The 16,466-nt window shown below is 36.2% G+C and overlaps 1 protein-coding gene across 1 annotated transcript in view; it reads right to left on the bottom strand.

Annotated features, from left to right (window-relative positions):
• Positions 1-6,049: 6,049 nt before the first annotated feature.
• Positions 6,050-16,466, bottom strand: part of cngb1a (cyclic nucleotide gated channel subunit beta 1a) — a 30,412-nt gene continuing 19,995 nt past the window's right edge. Inside the window, exons 12-14 of the mRNA XM_039762459.1 lie at positions 15,169-15,315; positions 12,227-12,407; positions 6,050-6,128 (exon numbers count right to left, since the gene is read on the bottom strand). Of these exons, the coding sequence (XP_039618393.1) occupies positions 12,251-12,407; positions 15,169-15,315 (304 nt within the window). The 3' untranslated portion in view covers positions 6,050-6,128; positions 12,227-12,250. The remainder of the gene's footprint in view (positions 6,129-12,226; positions 12,408-15,168; positions 15,316-16,466) is intronic.

The raw sequence follows: 16,466 nt of genomic DNA, 5'->3' as shown, positions 1-16,466 counted from the left end.
TTGCGATGCAACCAGCCAGCCTTTATTGAACATGAATAATAATAACGATGTAGTATCGTAACAACTCGAGATTAACATCAAACTATATAACATCAACACTCAATAGCAATTGTCTGAAAAGTGCACTTAATGCAGAAAACCTAACAAAGAAATACACAAAATTTAGCTATTCTCTTACGAAACAGAGTAAGAAAAAATGAATTTGAAGAGACATTGGGTCAAAGTGACTCAGTTCAGGCTCTTGAGGGTAAAAATTTGCCCACGATTTAAAATTCATAACAGACCAGAATCCTGTCGAGGATTTTAAAAATTCTAAACATCCATGCCGGGCCTGCGGGCCGGCTTTTAGTTTTACATTTACAGATAACCATTTAAATAGACATTGATTTTTACTGTACAACTAACTTTCAAGGTGAAAAATGTACTACGTGGCACTTACTGAACAATAATAACGTGGCAAGAATCTCCAAGATATTGCAAAAAACGCAGCTAAATTACTAAGTAAGCTGTTTAACGTAAAATTGATAGCATTAACTTGAAATCTTCGGTTAACAATAAACACAACAACGTTATAGTTATGTCACAGCTCAAAGAACAATAGTAACTGTATAATAAGTAATGCTGTGTCTAGGCGTCCGAAAGTCGAACTCCAAATTTTATTCTAATAATTATTTTGAGGTTAATATAGCAAAGGAAAACTGTTCAGCTTCTGGAAAATTCTCGTCTGTTTTCATCTGGGCCTATTTCATTAATGGGCCTAATGCTGCAGCATCAATAGCACCCACCTTAATCCGGCCCAGCTGTGCTCTGTGAATAAAAGTTCTTACATATGGGCTCATGAGTTCATACTGCTTTCTCACAATAGTTGTTACTCCTTGTTTGTTGTTTGTTTTTTTTTTATGTACTGCAGTCTGTTCAGTTTGTTTTTTTTTCTACAAGAGCGGATTCCTAGCTGCAATACACCTTATAATACCATCTCTTTTAAGACTGCTTTGTGAAGTGATATGCTTTGGTGCATACTTCACCATTTCCAAGCTTCTTCTTGAGGTGCCCCAGTATTTGTGATTACCATAAATTGCACCTCTAACACATCTGATATGACTAATCATGTGGTTGCTAGAATTTATAAAATACAATAAATGACTGGTGTGGCCCTCAGTTGTATTAGGTGGATTAGAAAATCTTGTGATATTTTATTATTTGATTCTTTAAAAATTATTCTGAGAAATCTGATTACAAAAGCAGTCCATCCAATAGATTGTTTCATATGCAAAACATTACACATTCATATCCATATATACAGTACTGTACAGTATAGTAGGTTTAATGGTAAACATTAGCACCAGCTGTTACAGAAATGTGCTTTCTTTACTCAAATCTTCATTTTACAATTTTATGATTACATTTTTTTATGCGTGTAGTCAAGATGTTCCCATATATGTTGGTCCAATGCTGGGCTCTAAATCATAACAAAACTGAGAGTCTTTGAAATATGCACATATGTACATTTGCTAAAGTGGATGACTATGACTTTTCAAAATGTGCCTTTAATATTATAAATACAGGCAGGATGGTGGGACAAATGTTGGTGATGCCGCCTTACACATCAAGCTTTGAATTCTACATTTGTAGGATTTATTTCCATGCACCCAAAAAATTACGTTTTATAGTTTTTGTAGATTTTGAATATTCTCACTGTGTCTTTGTGGGTTTTCTCTCCACATCCCCAAATATGTGTGAATTTAACTGATAGCTATACCTTATGTATGCCCTATGTGTGTATGACAGTGGGCTGTGGGATGGACTGGCAGCCTTCTCGGATTCGTTAATACCTCGTGGTGGTGCTGCCAGAGTTAGCTCTACCCATCCTCATGACTCTGAATTTGATTAAGTCCAATTGACAATCTCATGTTAATATAAAGACCACTATTTTTTTTTGTCACTTAGAACAGAATTTCAGTTTCCCATTAGGGCTCCATCCCCTACAACTGTGTAAAGAATTAAGAGAGGTCAAAAGCAATTGAATGGATGTACAAATTAAATCTGTTATAGATAATGATTTATTTACATGCATCAAAATATACTTGCTTTTATATATGCTCTTGGCAATTTCAATTATAGTGTTAATATACATTTAATTGTATCTACTCTTGAATGTTTACATAAAACAGATGTTCCAAAAGCATATTTATAAATTCTACCCAACACTATGAAAAAGTTCCATAAGAGGTTAGTACAACTGGTTCTAGCCACAAGTCCACTATTTATTGTTTTTATAAAGGGGTATATAATTTCAAAAAACAATGCCTCTTGACTGCTTTCTTCCATGGAGGTCTGAAGCTTCAATTCACATGAGTCTGTCTTTCTATATCAGCAGTTTACCATATCACAAACCCGTGAATTCAGCTGGCAGCACAGGTATGACTTACTTTGTCACAAATGCCATATTTAAAAATAAAACTGTTTCAAATATCCAAAAAGTTCTGCCTTTGTGTTCTTTTGTAATCCATGAAACTTAACCAAAGTTGCATTTTTTTGGAACCTGCTTTATTCATTTTAGAGTTTTGGGTATGTGAGTCCTGTTTTAGCACCATTAGGTTGTGGCTAGAGGAATCAACTAGTTTATACTAGAAAATCATACAAAAAAATTGTTGAGAATCAGGAAATGTGTGGATAAGTGCTGAAGGTAATATAATAATAAATAGTGTTTATTTGAAAAATGCTATCTGCACTTTGCTATGATGAATTCTTGGTATCTTTCCTTTTCAATACTGTTACTCTGCTAGGACCTTAAAGACATTTAAACTTGATATATTGTGATTTGGTAATGCTCCCTCCCATCTCCAGTAGTTTGGATTCACAGTTCAGGTCAGTGACTATCTGTGTGAACATTTCTGTGGTTATGTGGATTTTTACATAGGTTCCCCATTTTTTTTCCCCACATTCCAAAATTGCATTCAGGTCCTAAATTGGGATCTTGAGGTGGTTTATGGTGGTGGGGGGTTTTGGGGTGACAACACCCTCTATCAGTGCTGCTCCCAAACCCTCCTCTTCTCTCCTCCTCAAAATCTTTAAATTGGCTCAGTGTGAGTTAGTGTCTCTTGCTGTGGACTAGTGCATCATCAGGTGTTGGTTTCTGTCTTGCTTCCATAATAGATTTCTGCTCCAGATTAATCAAGACTGGATCAAAAGGATACATTAATGAATAGAGGAATAATGTAAACTCAAATATTCCTTCACTCACCTTAAAAAACTTACTTATTCTATAAAGGGGGCATCCTTAAATACAGGAGCAACCCAAAATCTGCACAGCAGACCAGAGTTTGGGCCAATATCTTAAAATAATTTTAAGTGTGATCAATTTTTTTAAACATAATGAGAATTCAATAGTTTTGACAGACCACTGGTCAATTTTAATATTTAAATCTTTGTTTATTTAAGTTAGGACTGGGTGGCATAGTGAATCGGTGTCTGTTCACAGCTGTAGGAACCACCTCTTACACAATTACATATCACAGAGTTAAATGACTGAATAAGAAACAACATTTAAAAATGAATACTGGTGCATATTAACTGGCCATGAAATGGATATAATCCAGAATGTGTGATGTGATACCTGACAGAACAGCAGGAAATCGTTTTTATTTTCATGTGAGGCTGACATGCAAAAGCACACAGGTCAAGCATTATTACATGGAGATACAATATGTCAGAAATAAAAATTAAAACAAAAGCATATTAATAAAGTGTACAAATGAAAACCAAAAGTTGTAGCTTAACACCACTTTGTAGCCAAATGTTTCTGAAAGTGGAAAATAGGCTTCCTTTTACCAGCTGCCATGTTCAATAATGCTGAAATACAAAGAAGGTAAAATTGTGGAGTGTCAAGAAACACTTCATCATCTAGTAATAAATAGCAATGACACTTACTTTATATAAAAAAATATGTTTTCAGTATGTAAAATGGTTCAAGAAAATTAGTTACAAATGAAGAAATTCAGTATTTTTTTGTGGAGCTGCTCACCACATACCCATTGTTCTGTCCATATCTGATTAATGGTAATTACTGGAGTGAGTCAGACGTGAAGACTGAACCAACAACCTTGCTCTCTAAATCTCCAGGCCATCACTGCCTAAGATGCCTTGGATGGAGTCTGTATTGATGCTGTTAGATCAAACATTCAATGCTATATTCAGCACTTAGTACAAAAGGCAACATCTCGTTTGAAGCTGTTGGATGACTTTATGATAAACCGTTGTCAAAACATTACTGAAAAAGGCAAAAAACAAAATCCATCACACTACCATGTGCAAGGAGAGATATTAGCTGCTTACATTCATATCTTCCAATGTTATCTAGTTCAGATACTCATTTTTTTACCATATTTTTAATGGTATGATTTGATCTAAACACATTGCAATGTGCTATCTATCCATCCATTATTTGTAGTACTTACCCTGTGTATTGCATTCAGTTTACCTACATACCAAAGCTGCAGGAAGTTGAAATATGTTTTGCAAACTTTTGAATTTCCTGTCTTATAGTCTATATTTTCTAACCATATAGTATTTTCTTGAGGACTGTGGTACATTAATATGCTGTTCCAAAAAAGAAAGGCCAGTATGTTTAATTTCCTTAGGTTTGTCAAATAATTTCTTGGCTTGAAGACATGAGCATCAAGCTTGGAAATATCCAATATCTTTTCCATTGTAGGAGGTGGCTATAAAACATGATACCTTCCTGGAGCCAGTGAGAGATGGAACTTCAATGTTTAATTTACATTGATGGTACAGAAAAATGAGCTTTGTATAAAATAAGTCTTCAGCCCAAAATGCAGTAATAATTTTTTCCCATTTGAATAGATGCACGGGTGAGCTATATCACTCTGCAATATATTTGTTTAGGAGTTTTAAAAACTCAGCCCTGGAATACCTCTGTTGGGTTTTATAGCATCCAATTTATTCCTGACATCAAAAGAATGACTGGTTTAATTACACATGGTCATTAGTTAGAAAGAACTGAATTGTATGGAATATGCTTTGCAACAGCAAAAACAACAATATATTTTAAATAGGTCTCTTTACATGGTTATATAATCCAAAGCACTGAACAAGCAACTTAAAACAATCATGAAAAGAAACTTACAAAAAAAAAATAAAAACATCACACATCAAATGTCTAGGCAAATGTGCATGACTGCAGTCAGAAGAAATAACAAAGTCTAGCTCTGCAATCTCAGTATAACTCATCTGTTCTTTCCGTGACCCATACTAACAGTTGGAAAGTACAGTAATTTAAACAATGGTGGTAAATACACACAGAAGACTTTTACACCAATGATGAATAAATTACATTCCCAATTTTAAGATTTTCCCAGCTTAAATTACAATATCTCCAACCTCTTGATTATGGTTTCCAGGTAGACACCCTACAATTAACACTTGTTTCTGTCCACTGCTAATTGACTCTTTAAAGCTTTCATTTTCTGGAAATAAGAAAATGACAAATATAGACAACATCCAAATTAAGATCAAGTACAATGTGAAGAATAGATTGACAGTTAATCAAAGACAGGGAGAGACAGCAATATCAATTTCTCAGTTAATAAAACTGCCTTTCTTGTCTAACCTGTTCTTTAAAGATTGAGGGTAGAAATTAGCCACCTAATGAGAAATGTTAATATAACATGAAAATAATCATCCATAGGGATGCTCCAAGCTTGAAAGGTAACACACAAATCCATCAGGTGCAGCTGAAATATCGATCATTTTCTCTTACAATGCCATCATATGTGGCTCAATTCCAACATTAGGTAATGAAAGACACTGCATAACCACCTGTTACTGTTACCACCATTACTGTTAAGTGTTAATTCAGGACTCTGAAAACCCTTTCCCAAAATAAATATTTGTTTTTAATACTCTATATTTCTTTACTTATAGCTTGGGTGCCTTTGGTTTTCTCAGTAGTCTCTTCTAGGGTCCATATTTGCTCCTGTGTGGATGTCAGATGGATTAGCATGAAACTGGACAACAAAGTCACATTGTGATCTTCAACTTCAACATTTTGTTCTAGGAATGGGCTTGTAAACTGGTTTGGTGGGAGGCACTGGCTGAGAGGTGACATGCTGTGAATGAAACAAAGTTGCACATCTAATTAAGGAAATCAAATAGCAATGAAGTATACAGTCACATGTACAGAATACAGTGAAATTCGTTTTTGCAGATAATAATTAACATGCAGAATGTCACCACTTTCCTGCACTTTGGATACTGAGTTTAACTACCTGACCTTGAAATGTCTGTCTTTCTTACCTGAAAAATCTTGACACATAGTTTCCATTGATATTTTTTCAGTATATTGGTGCAAATATATAGTGAAACATATATAGTTAAACACATTGTGAAAATGACTATTTGTATCTATGCTGTATACAGTATAATTATGTATATTGTCACAGCTGAAATAATCAAAAGCCTAGCACCCACTAATGAAAAGGGGAGTCAATTATACAGTAACTTGTCTATAATACAGTAGTGCACAGATACTACTATACTATACTACAGATATACTATACTTATGTATGCATATATGGTAAGTACTGAGTAATTACAAATTAAGTATAATGGAATATTAAATATCAAAAGTAAGCAAAGAAAGAAGAAAAATTTTAATTAACCAGAATGTGTTAGTTGCTATGCTAGGCATTAGATGAAAAAATGAAAAAGCAAGAAACAAAATACTCTCAGTGGATGAAATTAGGAGTAAAATTTGCAATTGAAATAAAATGTATGGAGACATAAAAATATTCAGGTGATATTAAAATAAAATTCTGCGACTTAAGAGGTTTGATGGTCTGAGCTAATCTGAAAATTTGGATTTGATTACAAAAAAATAAAAGATAAGGCCTGCCAATATGGCAGTGATGGCCCATGAACCCCTGGGCACCCATGGGACAGAAATCAATTGTCAACATCATCTCCATTTAGGCTCTCCATTTAGGGAGAATATGTTTCATTTTTCAAAATAACTTTAAAATATTTGCATTCAATATCAATACTGTGTCTTAATAATGAACGTCCCAGTGTATGATATACAAACAAATTACATATTATTGACATCTCTTTTGTGATATCTACACACACAAGATACATACATCAGATGAGCATCAATTTGCAAGGTCTGGGTTGATATGGATAACACTGGACTATAAAAAAAATGCTTTTTTCACTCCTGTCAAAACTTTTATGTGTTCTTTATAGATTGGAGGGTGCTGAATCGAAATCTGATAACAGAATTGCTCTGTCACATCCTGTGTTTCAGAGATGAATATTTAAAATGCAAAAAAAAAAAATGCAGAAAAAAACTCAAAAAGTAGTCACTTGGTAGTTTTTTCTTCTTATAATTCTCTGAAGGTATTTCACATTGGAATGACCAACAGATGTCTGCTAACATAGATTCATTCCACTTTCCACTATAACATCTTTCCACCTGAGTGAGGTTCTGATGAATCCTCTCTCCATGTTCTTGGGGCAAAATCTCAATGAGAGTGTAGAAAATGGATTTTTATAAACATGTTGCCTACAATTGCTAAGCAGGAGGAGAGAAGCTCCTCAACTAGTTCCTCGTAGTTTTCTGCCTATGCATTCCCAAGAATATTGTGGCATAAGCTTTTTACTTTTCTTCAATAAAGGAAGGGTATTGTGGCCTCTAGGGGCCGTTACAACACCCCAGACCTCAGACACAACTACACGCACAACAGTCCAGGTACAATTAAAGATGTTTAATAGCAGTAATACCTTCTTATAACAGTTTCTGTCCCACTCCCTTGCCCACATCTGACTCCGATTCCAGCTGAGCCTTAACCCCTGAGTCGAGTGGAGGGCTTGCTTTTAAACCCAGACCCTGGGAGTACTTACAGTGCTCAATGCACTACCTCTGGGAAGCACTTCTGTGTCAGACATGACTCCAATAGTACTTGTGCTGTTAGTATTCTACAGCTTCACCTGGCTGCCCCCCCAAAACCCGGCAGGGGAGATCCATTGGACCACAACTCCCATGCTCCCCCACAGCTGTCCAGACTAGGACCCTTCAGACAGAATGCTGCCACCCGGTGTACAGGGGGATGCTCTGTCCATAGTAAGCAGTCCACTCACTGTCCCTGCATCCCTGGTACACCAGCCCAGTCAGTGTGTCTGTTGCTGGGATGCCAGCCCTGGTGTAGCTGCTGCTGCAGCATCTTCTTGTGCCCGTGTTCTGGCATGGAAGGGGAATATCTCCAAACCTTAGTGATCCTTCTTTGCCCATGGCTTCCTGGCTAGGTAAGTGAGTAGGACCCATCCCGGCAGGGAAGCTCGTGGTTCCCTCACTGTGTGTATCACTTTACTGTTTGCTTACCTGATATCTGGTCAAGACAATGGATGGATCATTTTGACCATGCATATTTCTGTAGAAACCATCTAAACTACAAATACCTCTGTTCTGGACAATAAAAATGCATCTTTCTAACTTATAAATATATATTCCTGACTATTTTGAAGGAATAAGAGAGAGAAAAAAAAACTGAGAGCAAACACTTAGTTTTGGACTGTTTCTACTTCAACTAACATTAAAAATGAGGAAGGGTGCCACTTTTCAGCTCAAAATAATATTGTGAGCATACAAAATACTAACAACAAAAAACAAAGGCGTTGTTTATATTTTTTTAAAATAAAGAATTTTTTACAAGACAGTGTTTTTCCTTGAATCCTATATCTTGTGGAAATGGTTTATGGTTGAAAAATGGCAATTTCAGAAAAGGATTCAGCACACCTAAATCTAAAAGTACACCAATTATTTTGTGTGGAAGGATTTTAGTACAGACCAGTATAGTCAGTCTTTCATGTGTCATACTATATGCCGGTATTTATTTATTTTTTTTTATTTAATTTTTATTTATTAATTTTATTACAATCAATACATAGCAATCAAGTTTTTACAAAAAAAGAATTATGCTAAGAACAGATCGATCCCCACCCTTGAGAGAGAGAGCAAGCCAAACGGTGTAAAATTTAAGGCTTGTAAAAATACCTAAATTAATAAATTCTCTGTGCTTTATAAACTTATTTTAAAATATTACTGATTAGATCCTGCCATGTTTTGAAAAAAGTCTGTACAGATCCTCTAACTGAGTATTTGATTTTTCCAATTTTAAATAATATAACACATCAGTTTCCCACTGACTTAAAAGAGGAGAGTTTGGGTTCTTCCAGTTTATCAGAATAAGTCTGCGTGCCAACAGTGTAGTGAATGCAATCACAATTTGTTTGTCTTCTCCACTTTAAGCCCTCTGGAAGAACCCCAAACACAGCTGTTAATGGTTTAGGAGGGATTATGAGTCCAAGGCTGTCTGAGAGGTAATTAAAAATATTTGTCCAGAATAATGCTAATTTGGTGCAGGCCCAGAACATGTGACCCAGTGAGGCTGGGGCTTGGTTGCAACGTTTGCAGGTTGGATCATGCCCTGGAAACATTTTGGAGAGTTTTAGTCGAGACAGATGTGCTGAATATATAATTTTGAGTTGTATAATTGTATGCTTTGCGCATATGGAGCTCGAGTGAATTCTCTGCATTGCTACTTTCCACTCCTTTTCTGATATATTAATTGAGAGGTCATTTTCCCAGTGTCCTCTTGGATCTTTGAAAGGAAGGGATTGTAAAATGATTTTGTATATTGTAGAGATGGAGTCTAAGTCCTTGAGATTGAGCAATATTTTTTCCAGCGTGGTCTGTTTAACAAAGTTCCTGATTTGAAGATAGTGAAAGAAATTTGTAGCTGGAATGTTAAATTTGGAATGTAATTGTTCATAGGATGCAAAGACGTTGTCTATATAAAGATCTCTAAGCAAGTTAATTCCAAATTTTTTCCAGATATTAAAAACTGCATATGTTTGTGAAGGTTGAAAGAGGTGGTTCTTTTGCAGGTGCCACAGAAAGAAGCTTCTCCGTCTTAAAATGCTTTCTACATTGGTTCCAGATTCTAAGTGAGTGGAGCACAATTGGGTTATTAGTGTATTGCCGATAACGTGTGTTTATTGGAGCAGAGCAGGAATACAAAGAAGTACTGCAGGATTTTACTTCTATTGCGGTCCATGCCTGTGTATGTTCTTCTATTTGTGTCCAGGTTCTTATCGCCTGTATATTTGCCCCAGTAATAAAACTGGAAGTTAGGTAGAGCCATGCCGCCTTCTGCCTTTTGTCTTTGTAGGGTCGCTCTTTTGATGCGTGGATGTTTAGAATTCCAAATAAATGAGGTTATTGTTGAATCTAATTGCTTAAAGAATGATTTATTAATGTATATTGGTATGTTTTGAAATAAAAAAAGGAGCTTAGGAAGAATATTCATCTTAACAGTGTTAATTCTTCCAGCTAGTGTGAGATGAAGGGTTGACCATCTATGCAAGTCTTGTTTAATTTTTTCCATGCAGACGACGAAATTTTGTTGATATAGAGCTTTATGTTTACTTGTGATGTTTACCCCGAGGTATTTAAACTGTTCTGCAATGATAAAAGGTAGGGTGTCTAATCTAATATTATATGCTTGAGAATTCACCGGAAAGAGTACACTTTTATTCAGATTAATTCTGAGACCAGAGAGCTTTTGAAATTCTGTGAGTGCTGCTAAGACTGCAGGCACAGAATTTTCTGGGTCCGATATATACAGTACCATGTCATCTGCATATAATGAGATTTTCTGTTCCAGTCCTTCTCTGCTAATCCCCTTTATCTGATCAGTATTTCGACAATGTATTGCCAGTGGTTCAATGGCAATTGCAAACAGCAGTGGTGACAAAGGGCATCCTTGTCTTGTGCCACGCTCTAGTTTAAAGTAGTCTGAGCAAATGTTATTGATGCAAACTGAAGCTTCTGGGTTAGTATACAGTAATTTAATCCATGCACAAATGTTCGGGCCAAACCCAAACTTCTCCAAAATAGTAAAAAGGTATTTCCATTCAATCATGTCGAATGCTTTTTCTGCATCCAATGATAATAATATTTCTGGGGTGTTTGATTTAGTTGGTGAGTATATTACATTAAACAGGCGTCGAAGATTTGAAGATAAGTGTCGGCCCCTAATAAATCCAGTTTGGTCTTGTGATATTACTGAGGGGAGCACTTTCTCCATCCTTCTAGCTATGATTTTAGAGAGTATTTTAACGTCGTTATTCAGAAGTGAAATTGGTCTGTATGATGCACATTGTAATAAGTCCTTATTTTGTTTTGGAAAGACAGTGATTAGTGCTTGGCGAAAGGTTTGTGGAAGAGATTGGTTATCTCTGGCTTCTGTAAATGTTGCTAATAGGAGGGAGCTAGCTGAGCGGAGAATTTCTTGTAAAACTCTGCAGGGTAGCCGTCAGGGCCTGCTGCTTTTCCACCTTGGAGTGACTTTATAGCATCCAGTAATTCTGATAATGACAGAGGTTTATCGAGTTCCTCCACACTAAAAGCGTCAATTTGTGGTATCTGTAATGTATCCAGAAATGCATTAGATTGTATATTGTCTTCTTTAAACTCAGTAGTATATAGGGATTTATAGTAGTCTCTAAAAGTGTACATTATATTTTTGTGTTCGATGATTTTATCTCCGTTCGTGTTAGTGATTACCGAGATTGCGTATGCACATCTTGCTTGTGAATTTGTTGCGCTAAAAGCTTATTAGCTTTCTCTCCATGTTCATAATAATGATGTCTGGATTTGTAAATTAGTTGTTCAGTTTCTTTAGTTGTCAAGAGGTTTAATTCTGAATGTAGAGCCTGCCTCCTCTTATGTAGAGTCTCGCTTGGTAGTCTGGCATGTTCTTCATCTATTTTAGTAATTTCGCTTTTTATCTCTGCTACTTTCTTCGCTTCGGATTTATTTCTGTGGGAAAGATATGAGATAATCTGTCCTCTTAAGAAGGCCTTAAGAGTTTCCCAGAGTATTCCTGCAGAGATCTCAGGGGATGTATTTGTCTCTAGAAAGAATTTGATTTGTTTGGATATAAATTCAGTACAATTCTCGTCAGCTAATAGAAGCGGATTGAGGCCATCTGCGGGGTGAGTGTATGGGGCTTAGTAATTTCATGCCGGTATTTTTAATGCAAATTACAACCATTTCTATTGACTGACTACTTAAATGAGCACAGAATGTTTAAATATGAGTAAACATTTTGTTTTTTAAACTTTTGTGACTTAGAGCTGCATTTACCTGTAAAGAGCTGTGCATCTGTAACTACGGCTGAATTCGAGAAAAGAATCCTTTCATTCCAGATTTCTTGGTGATGACCTCTGCTATCTGGAGAAGTTTTGGAGAATCAGTTTTTGGAGGGATCAAATATTTTGACCCTTTAGCTGCCACTTTGCTTTTTTCATCTTTATTCAGCATCTTTCTAAGAAATAAAATACAATGAACTGAATGATATGTTAAAGGGGAAACAGAAAATAACACACAACACTTCGTTATTTGTCTTTTGTTCTGATTTTAGTGTCATCTACCAGCATTTCTAAAAAGGTACATTTCTTTATTGAAAATGATATAAATCATCTTCTAAAATGTTCTGAACAAAGGCATCCATCCATCATGTTTCCAAAGCTACCATTTCTATGTGTAGTTGGTGCTAATCACAGTAACATCAAGAACAAGGGTAGACAACAATCCTAGACAGGGTTCCAGTTCAGTGCAGGACACACTTGCACTTGCGGTTTGTAATTGCTGGTTAACGCAACACAAGAAAGTGAGAAATGAGAAAAAAGCAGAGCACCCTGAGAAAATTCACATTGTCATGTGACGAACATGCAAACCCCTAAACCCAGGTTAAAAATCAATCCCAGGTCAGAGGTGTTGTGAAATAGAAACCCTATTCACTATGCTATCCAACACATCATATGACATCTTTAACTAATTACACTGGTACAGAGTATTTAGAACGTTAGTACAATCTAGATGAGCACAGGCCTATTCAACCCAGCAAAACTCACCAGCCCTATCCACTTAATTCTTAAAAAATAGCATCAAGTCAAGTTTTGTAAAATCTCTAAGGTGCTAGTGTCTACTTGGTAGCTTAATTCACGTGTCTATGGTTCTCTGTGTGAAGAAAAACCTTCTAATGTTTGTACAAATTGCACCATTAACAAGTTCTTGTTCAACTCATTTTTAAATAACAGTCTTGATTCCCAGGGTCAGTCTGTTTCTTATTCTGTTCAAAATGCAGGCAATCACTGAAGTATTGTGGCATCCTCTTTAATAAAACCCCTGTGTGCGTCCAGGTGTCCGTGTGTGTGTCTTTTGGTGAAGTGCGCGAGGCTCAGTGCGACACGCACGACCAGCATCGTGGACGCACACACACTGGAAGCTGGGCACACAGTGAATGGCGTAGCCGCGCATGATAAGCAAATAAAGGACAGCATTGCTGGGGAGCGTGCTGATCGGGTAGTCGCGGTGACACACATAAAATCCATTGCTGGGGAGACGCCACGCATACTGCCCCATGCATTTTTACTAGCTACCTATCTACTAACAACATGCCACCAAAAAAAAGGACACGTCAAGTAGGACAAAAGACACAGACACAGTCACTGTTGTCAGTGTTGTAGATGGTCCTGAACAAGAGTGTTTACAAAAAATATTGTCTATAATGAAATTTTATTGAAAAATTTCCTGAGATAAAAAATAAAAACATTTTCCTAAATATCTTCTTCATATATTGTGTATTACAGATTGTTATAAAGTTTTACACTAAGGCAATATTAATTATACTTACTGTATTGTCATATACGTTTCTATTTTTAATATTATTTTACTTTTACTTTAGGCTTCTTGCAAAAATATTTTTAACAAAAAAATTAAGACAACAAACAGAATGAGGTCAAGGTCCCTTGCAATTTAATATAGACTGTTCCTAATAATGTTTATGCAATACTGTTCTAGCGCCCATTATTAGGCTTAATGTCTAGTCATAGAAATAAAACATAAAAGTAAAATGGTGGCACAAATGTATTTTTGTGTACTATACAAAAAATATCCTCAATTACACCTTTTTGTACTTTAGAGAGACAAGTCTGCTGTCGCAGAAGTATTAGGAGAATGGCAATACACATTTCATATATTGAGAAAAAACACTTAAGTGAATGCATTAAAATAAACTATATATAGTTAACATATACTGTATAATTAAAATACAGTCATCTCCAGGAAGAGGAATAGCTTCAGTGACAGACTGAGGAGATCGTTCCTCCCCCACACTATGTGACTCTTCAATTCCACCTGGGGGAGTAAATGCTAACATTATTCAAAGTTATTGTTTGCTTTTATATACATTTTTTATTACTCTTTAATTTAATATTGTTTTTTGTATCAGTATAATGCTGCTGGATTATGTGAATTTCCCCTTGGGATTAATAAAGTATCTATCTATCTATCTATCTATCTATCTATCTATCTATCTATCTATCTATCTATCTATCTATCTATCTATCTATCTATCTATCTATCTATCTATCTATCTATCTATCTATCTATCTATCTAAAGTTAAATGAGTCTGGTTTTGAATCCCTAGTGGCCTCACTGCATGTATGGATTTTTCTATTGCTACTCCAGATTTCCAGCTACTCCCATATCATATCTGCATCCAGCCCTGCAAAGTATGTCCTCCAACTTACAGGGAAAACTTGGGGGTCAGCAGCAGGGTTGGCGGTCCAGTCACTATCAAAAACCTCACACTGTTCAAGTGTGGTACTGAGGTGTCACCCGTTGCATGGTTGCATTCAGATCCCAATCCAGGTGGTTCGTGGTGTGGTGGGTGAGGCAACGCACTATCAGCGCATGCTCCCAACCAACCAACCACATCATAAAGATGTGTATTAGCCTGACTGAAGGCTCCAAACTGGCCTAGTGTAGGTGTGTGCATAATTGTGAACTGGTATGAACTGCCACCCTCTAGGACTGGTTTCCGCTTTGCACAAAATGCTTTTAGGATGGGCTCCTGCATTGACAACTGTGAAGTAAACTAAGCAGGTTAGAAAACTGGATGAATGCATGGACAAAAGAGCAAACAGAGAGGCATATCAGCTATCATTAATAACCATAAAAACCAAGTCATATCTTAGCATTGATACTTGCATTAGCGAAAAGGAATTCTGCTTATACTAACTTGGCCTTTTTGCGTAGCAGCTTCTGTGACTCTGGGTAATGAATTAATATTTCATTTAAGTCTTTTTTGTCCAAGATGAAGAGATTGGCAAATCCATGGGCCACCACATTAGCTGTTCGCCTGTTTCCACCACCAACAGCAAGCAAGCTGTAACAGAGTTGCAAATTTTAAAGAAACCGAATCATGAAACAGCACAGCTTTACAAAAATATTTAGTGATTCACAAAAATACACCCAAGGTCCACTTGGAAACTCTGGAGATTCTTGTGGGCTGGTTAATACTGATATTATGGAGTCTTATGTAAAGAAGGGAGCAGGTTAAAAGTGTCAAATAAAAAGAAGAGTGAGACCAACTTCAAAACTACCCACCAGCCATTCAGGAAATACTACTGTATTTTAGGGGGGAAAATACAGTAATTCAGGTAACTGTGGCAAAGATTAAATGATGACGATAACATATTTGGTTATAAATTTCTTACTGTACATTTCTGACATTCCTGTAGCCATTGTTTTTTTCTCACTGTGTAGATAAGAAGGGTAGAATGTCTTTAAAACAATTGTTTGTCTGTGTATGCATTTGTATTAATTCTTTCATAGCAAGATGTCTTCACTAAGTTCTTTGTAATATATTCATTTTTGTTAGTAATTTGAAATGCTAAATGCACAGAAAATATTAGCATAGGCCAGAAAATTACAATTAAAGACCACCTCACAAAGGTAAGCATTTCTACTCACTTATTTTGATTTAGGTATACAGGCCATGAAAACATGTCAATGCAGCTTCTTTCTTATATCAGTCATTATGATCACTCAATGATCACTTTCATTTACCTGAGTCTCACCCTAGACCTCCAGTTACCCACACCCCAATAAAACCCAAATTTTGTGTCACTTTTTAAGGACTTATAGTTCATTTGCTATATTAAATTATGTATACTAATATGTGGGAATGGCAAGCAGTATATGTTGGGCTGTTTGGTTTAATCTGATTAAATGTGTGACTGCAAAACCAAGGAAAATTCCAAGAAAAAATGTGGTGATAAAGTTCCTTCCATAATTAGGTTAGATGCTTAGTTCTAGGAGTTTGCATGTTCTCCCCGTGTCTGCATGGGTTTCCTCAGGGTGCTCCGATTTACTCCCACAGTCCAAAGACATGCAGGTTAGGTACATTGGCGATCCTAAATTGTCCCTAGTGTGTGTGTGTGTGTGTGTGTGTTCTGCAGTGGTCTGGCGCCCTGCCCGGGATTTGTTCCTGCCCTTGTGCTCCAGCAGACCCCTGTGACCCTGTGTTAGGATATA

Source organism: Polypterus senegalus, chromosome 9 (genome assembly GCF_016835505.1).
Source record: "Polypterus senegalus isolate Bchr_013 chromosome 9, ASM1683550v1, whole genome shotgun sequence".
NCBI classification, from domain to species: domain Eukaryota; kingdom Metazoa; phylum Chordata; class Cladistia; order Polypteriformes; family Polypteridae; genus Polypterus; species Polypterus senegalus.
This window is presented reverse-complemented; position numbering and strand designations above follow the sequence as displayed.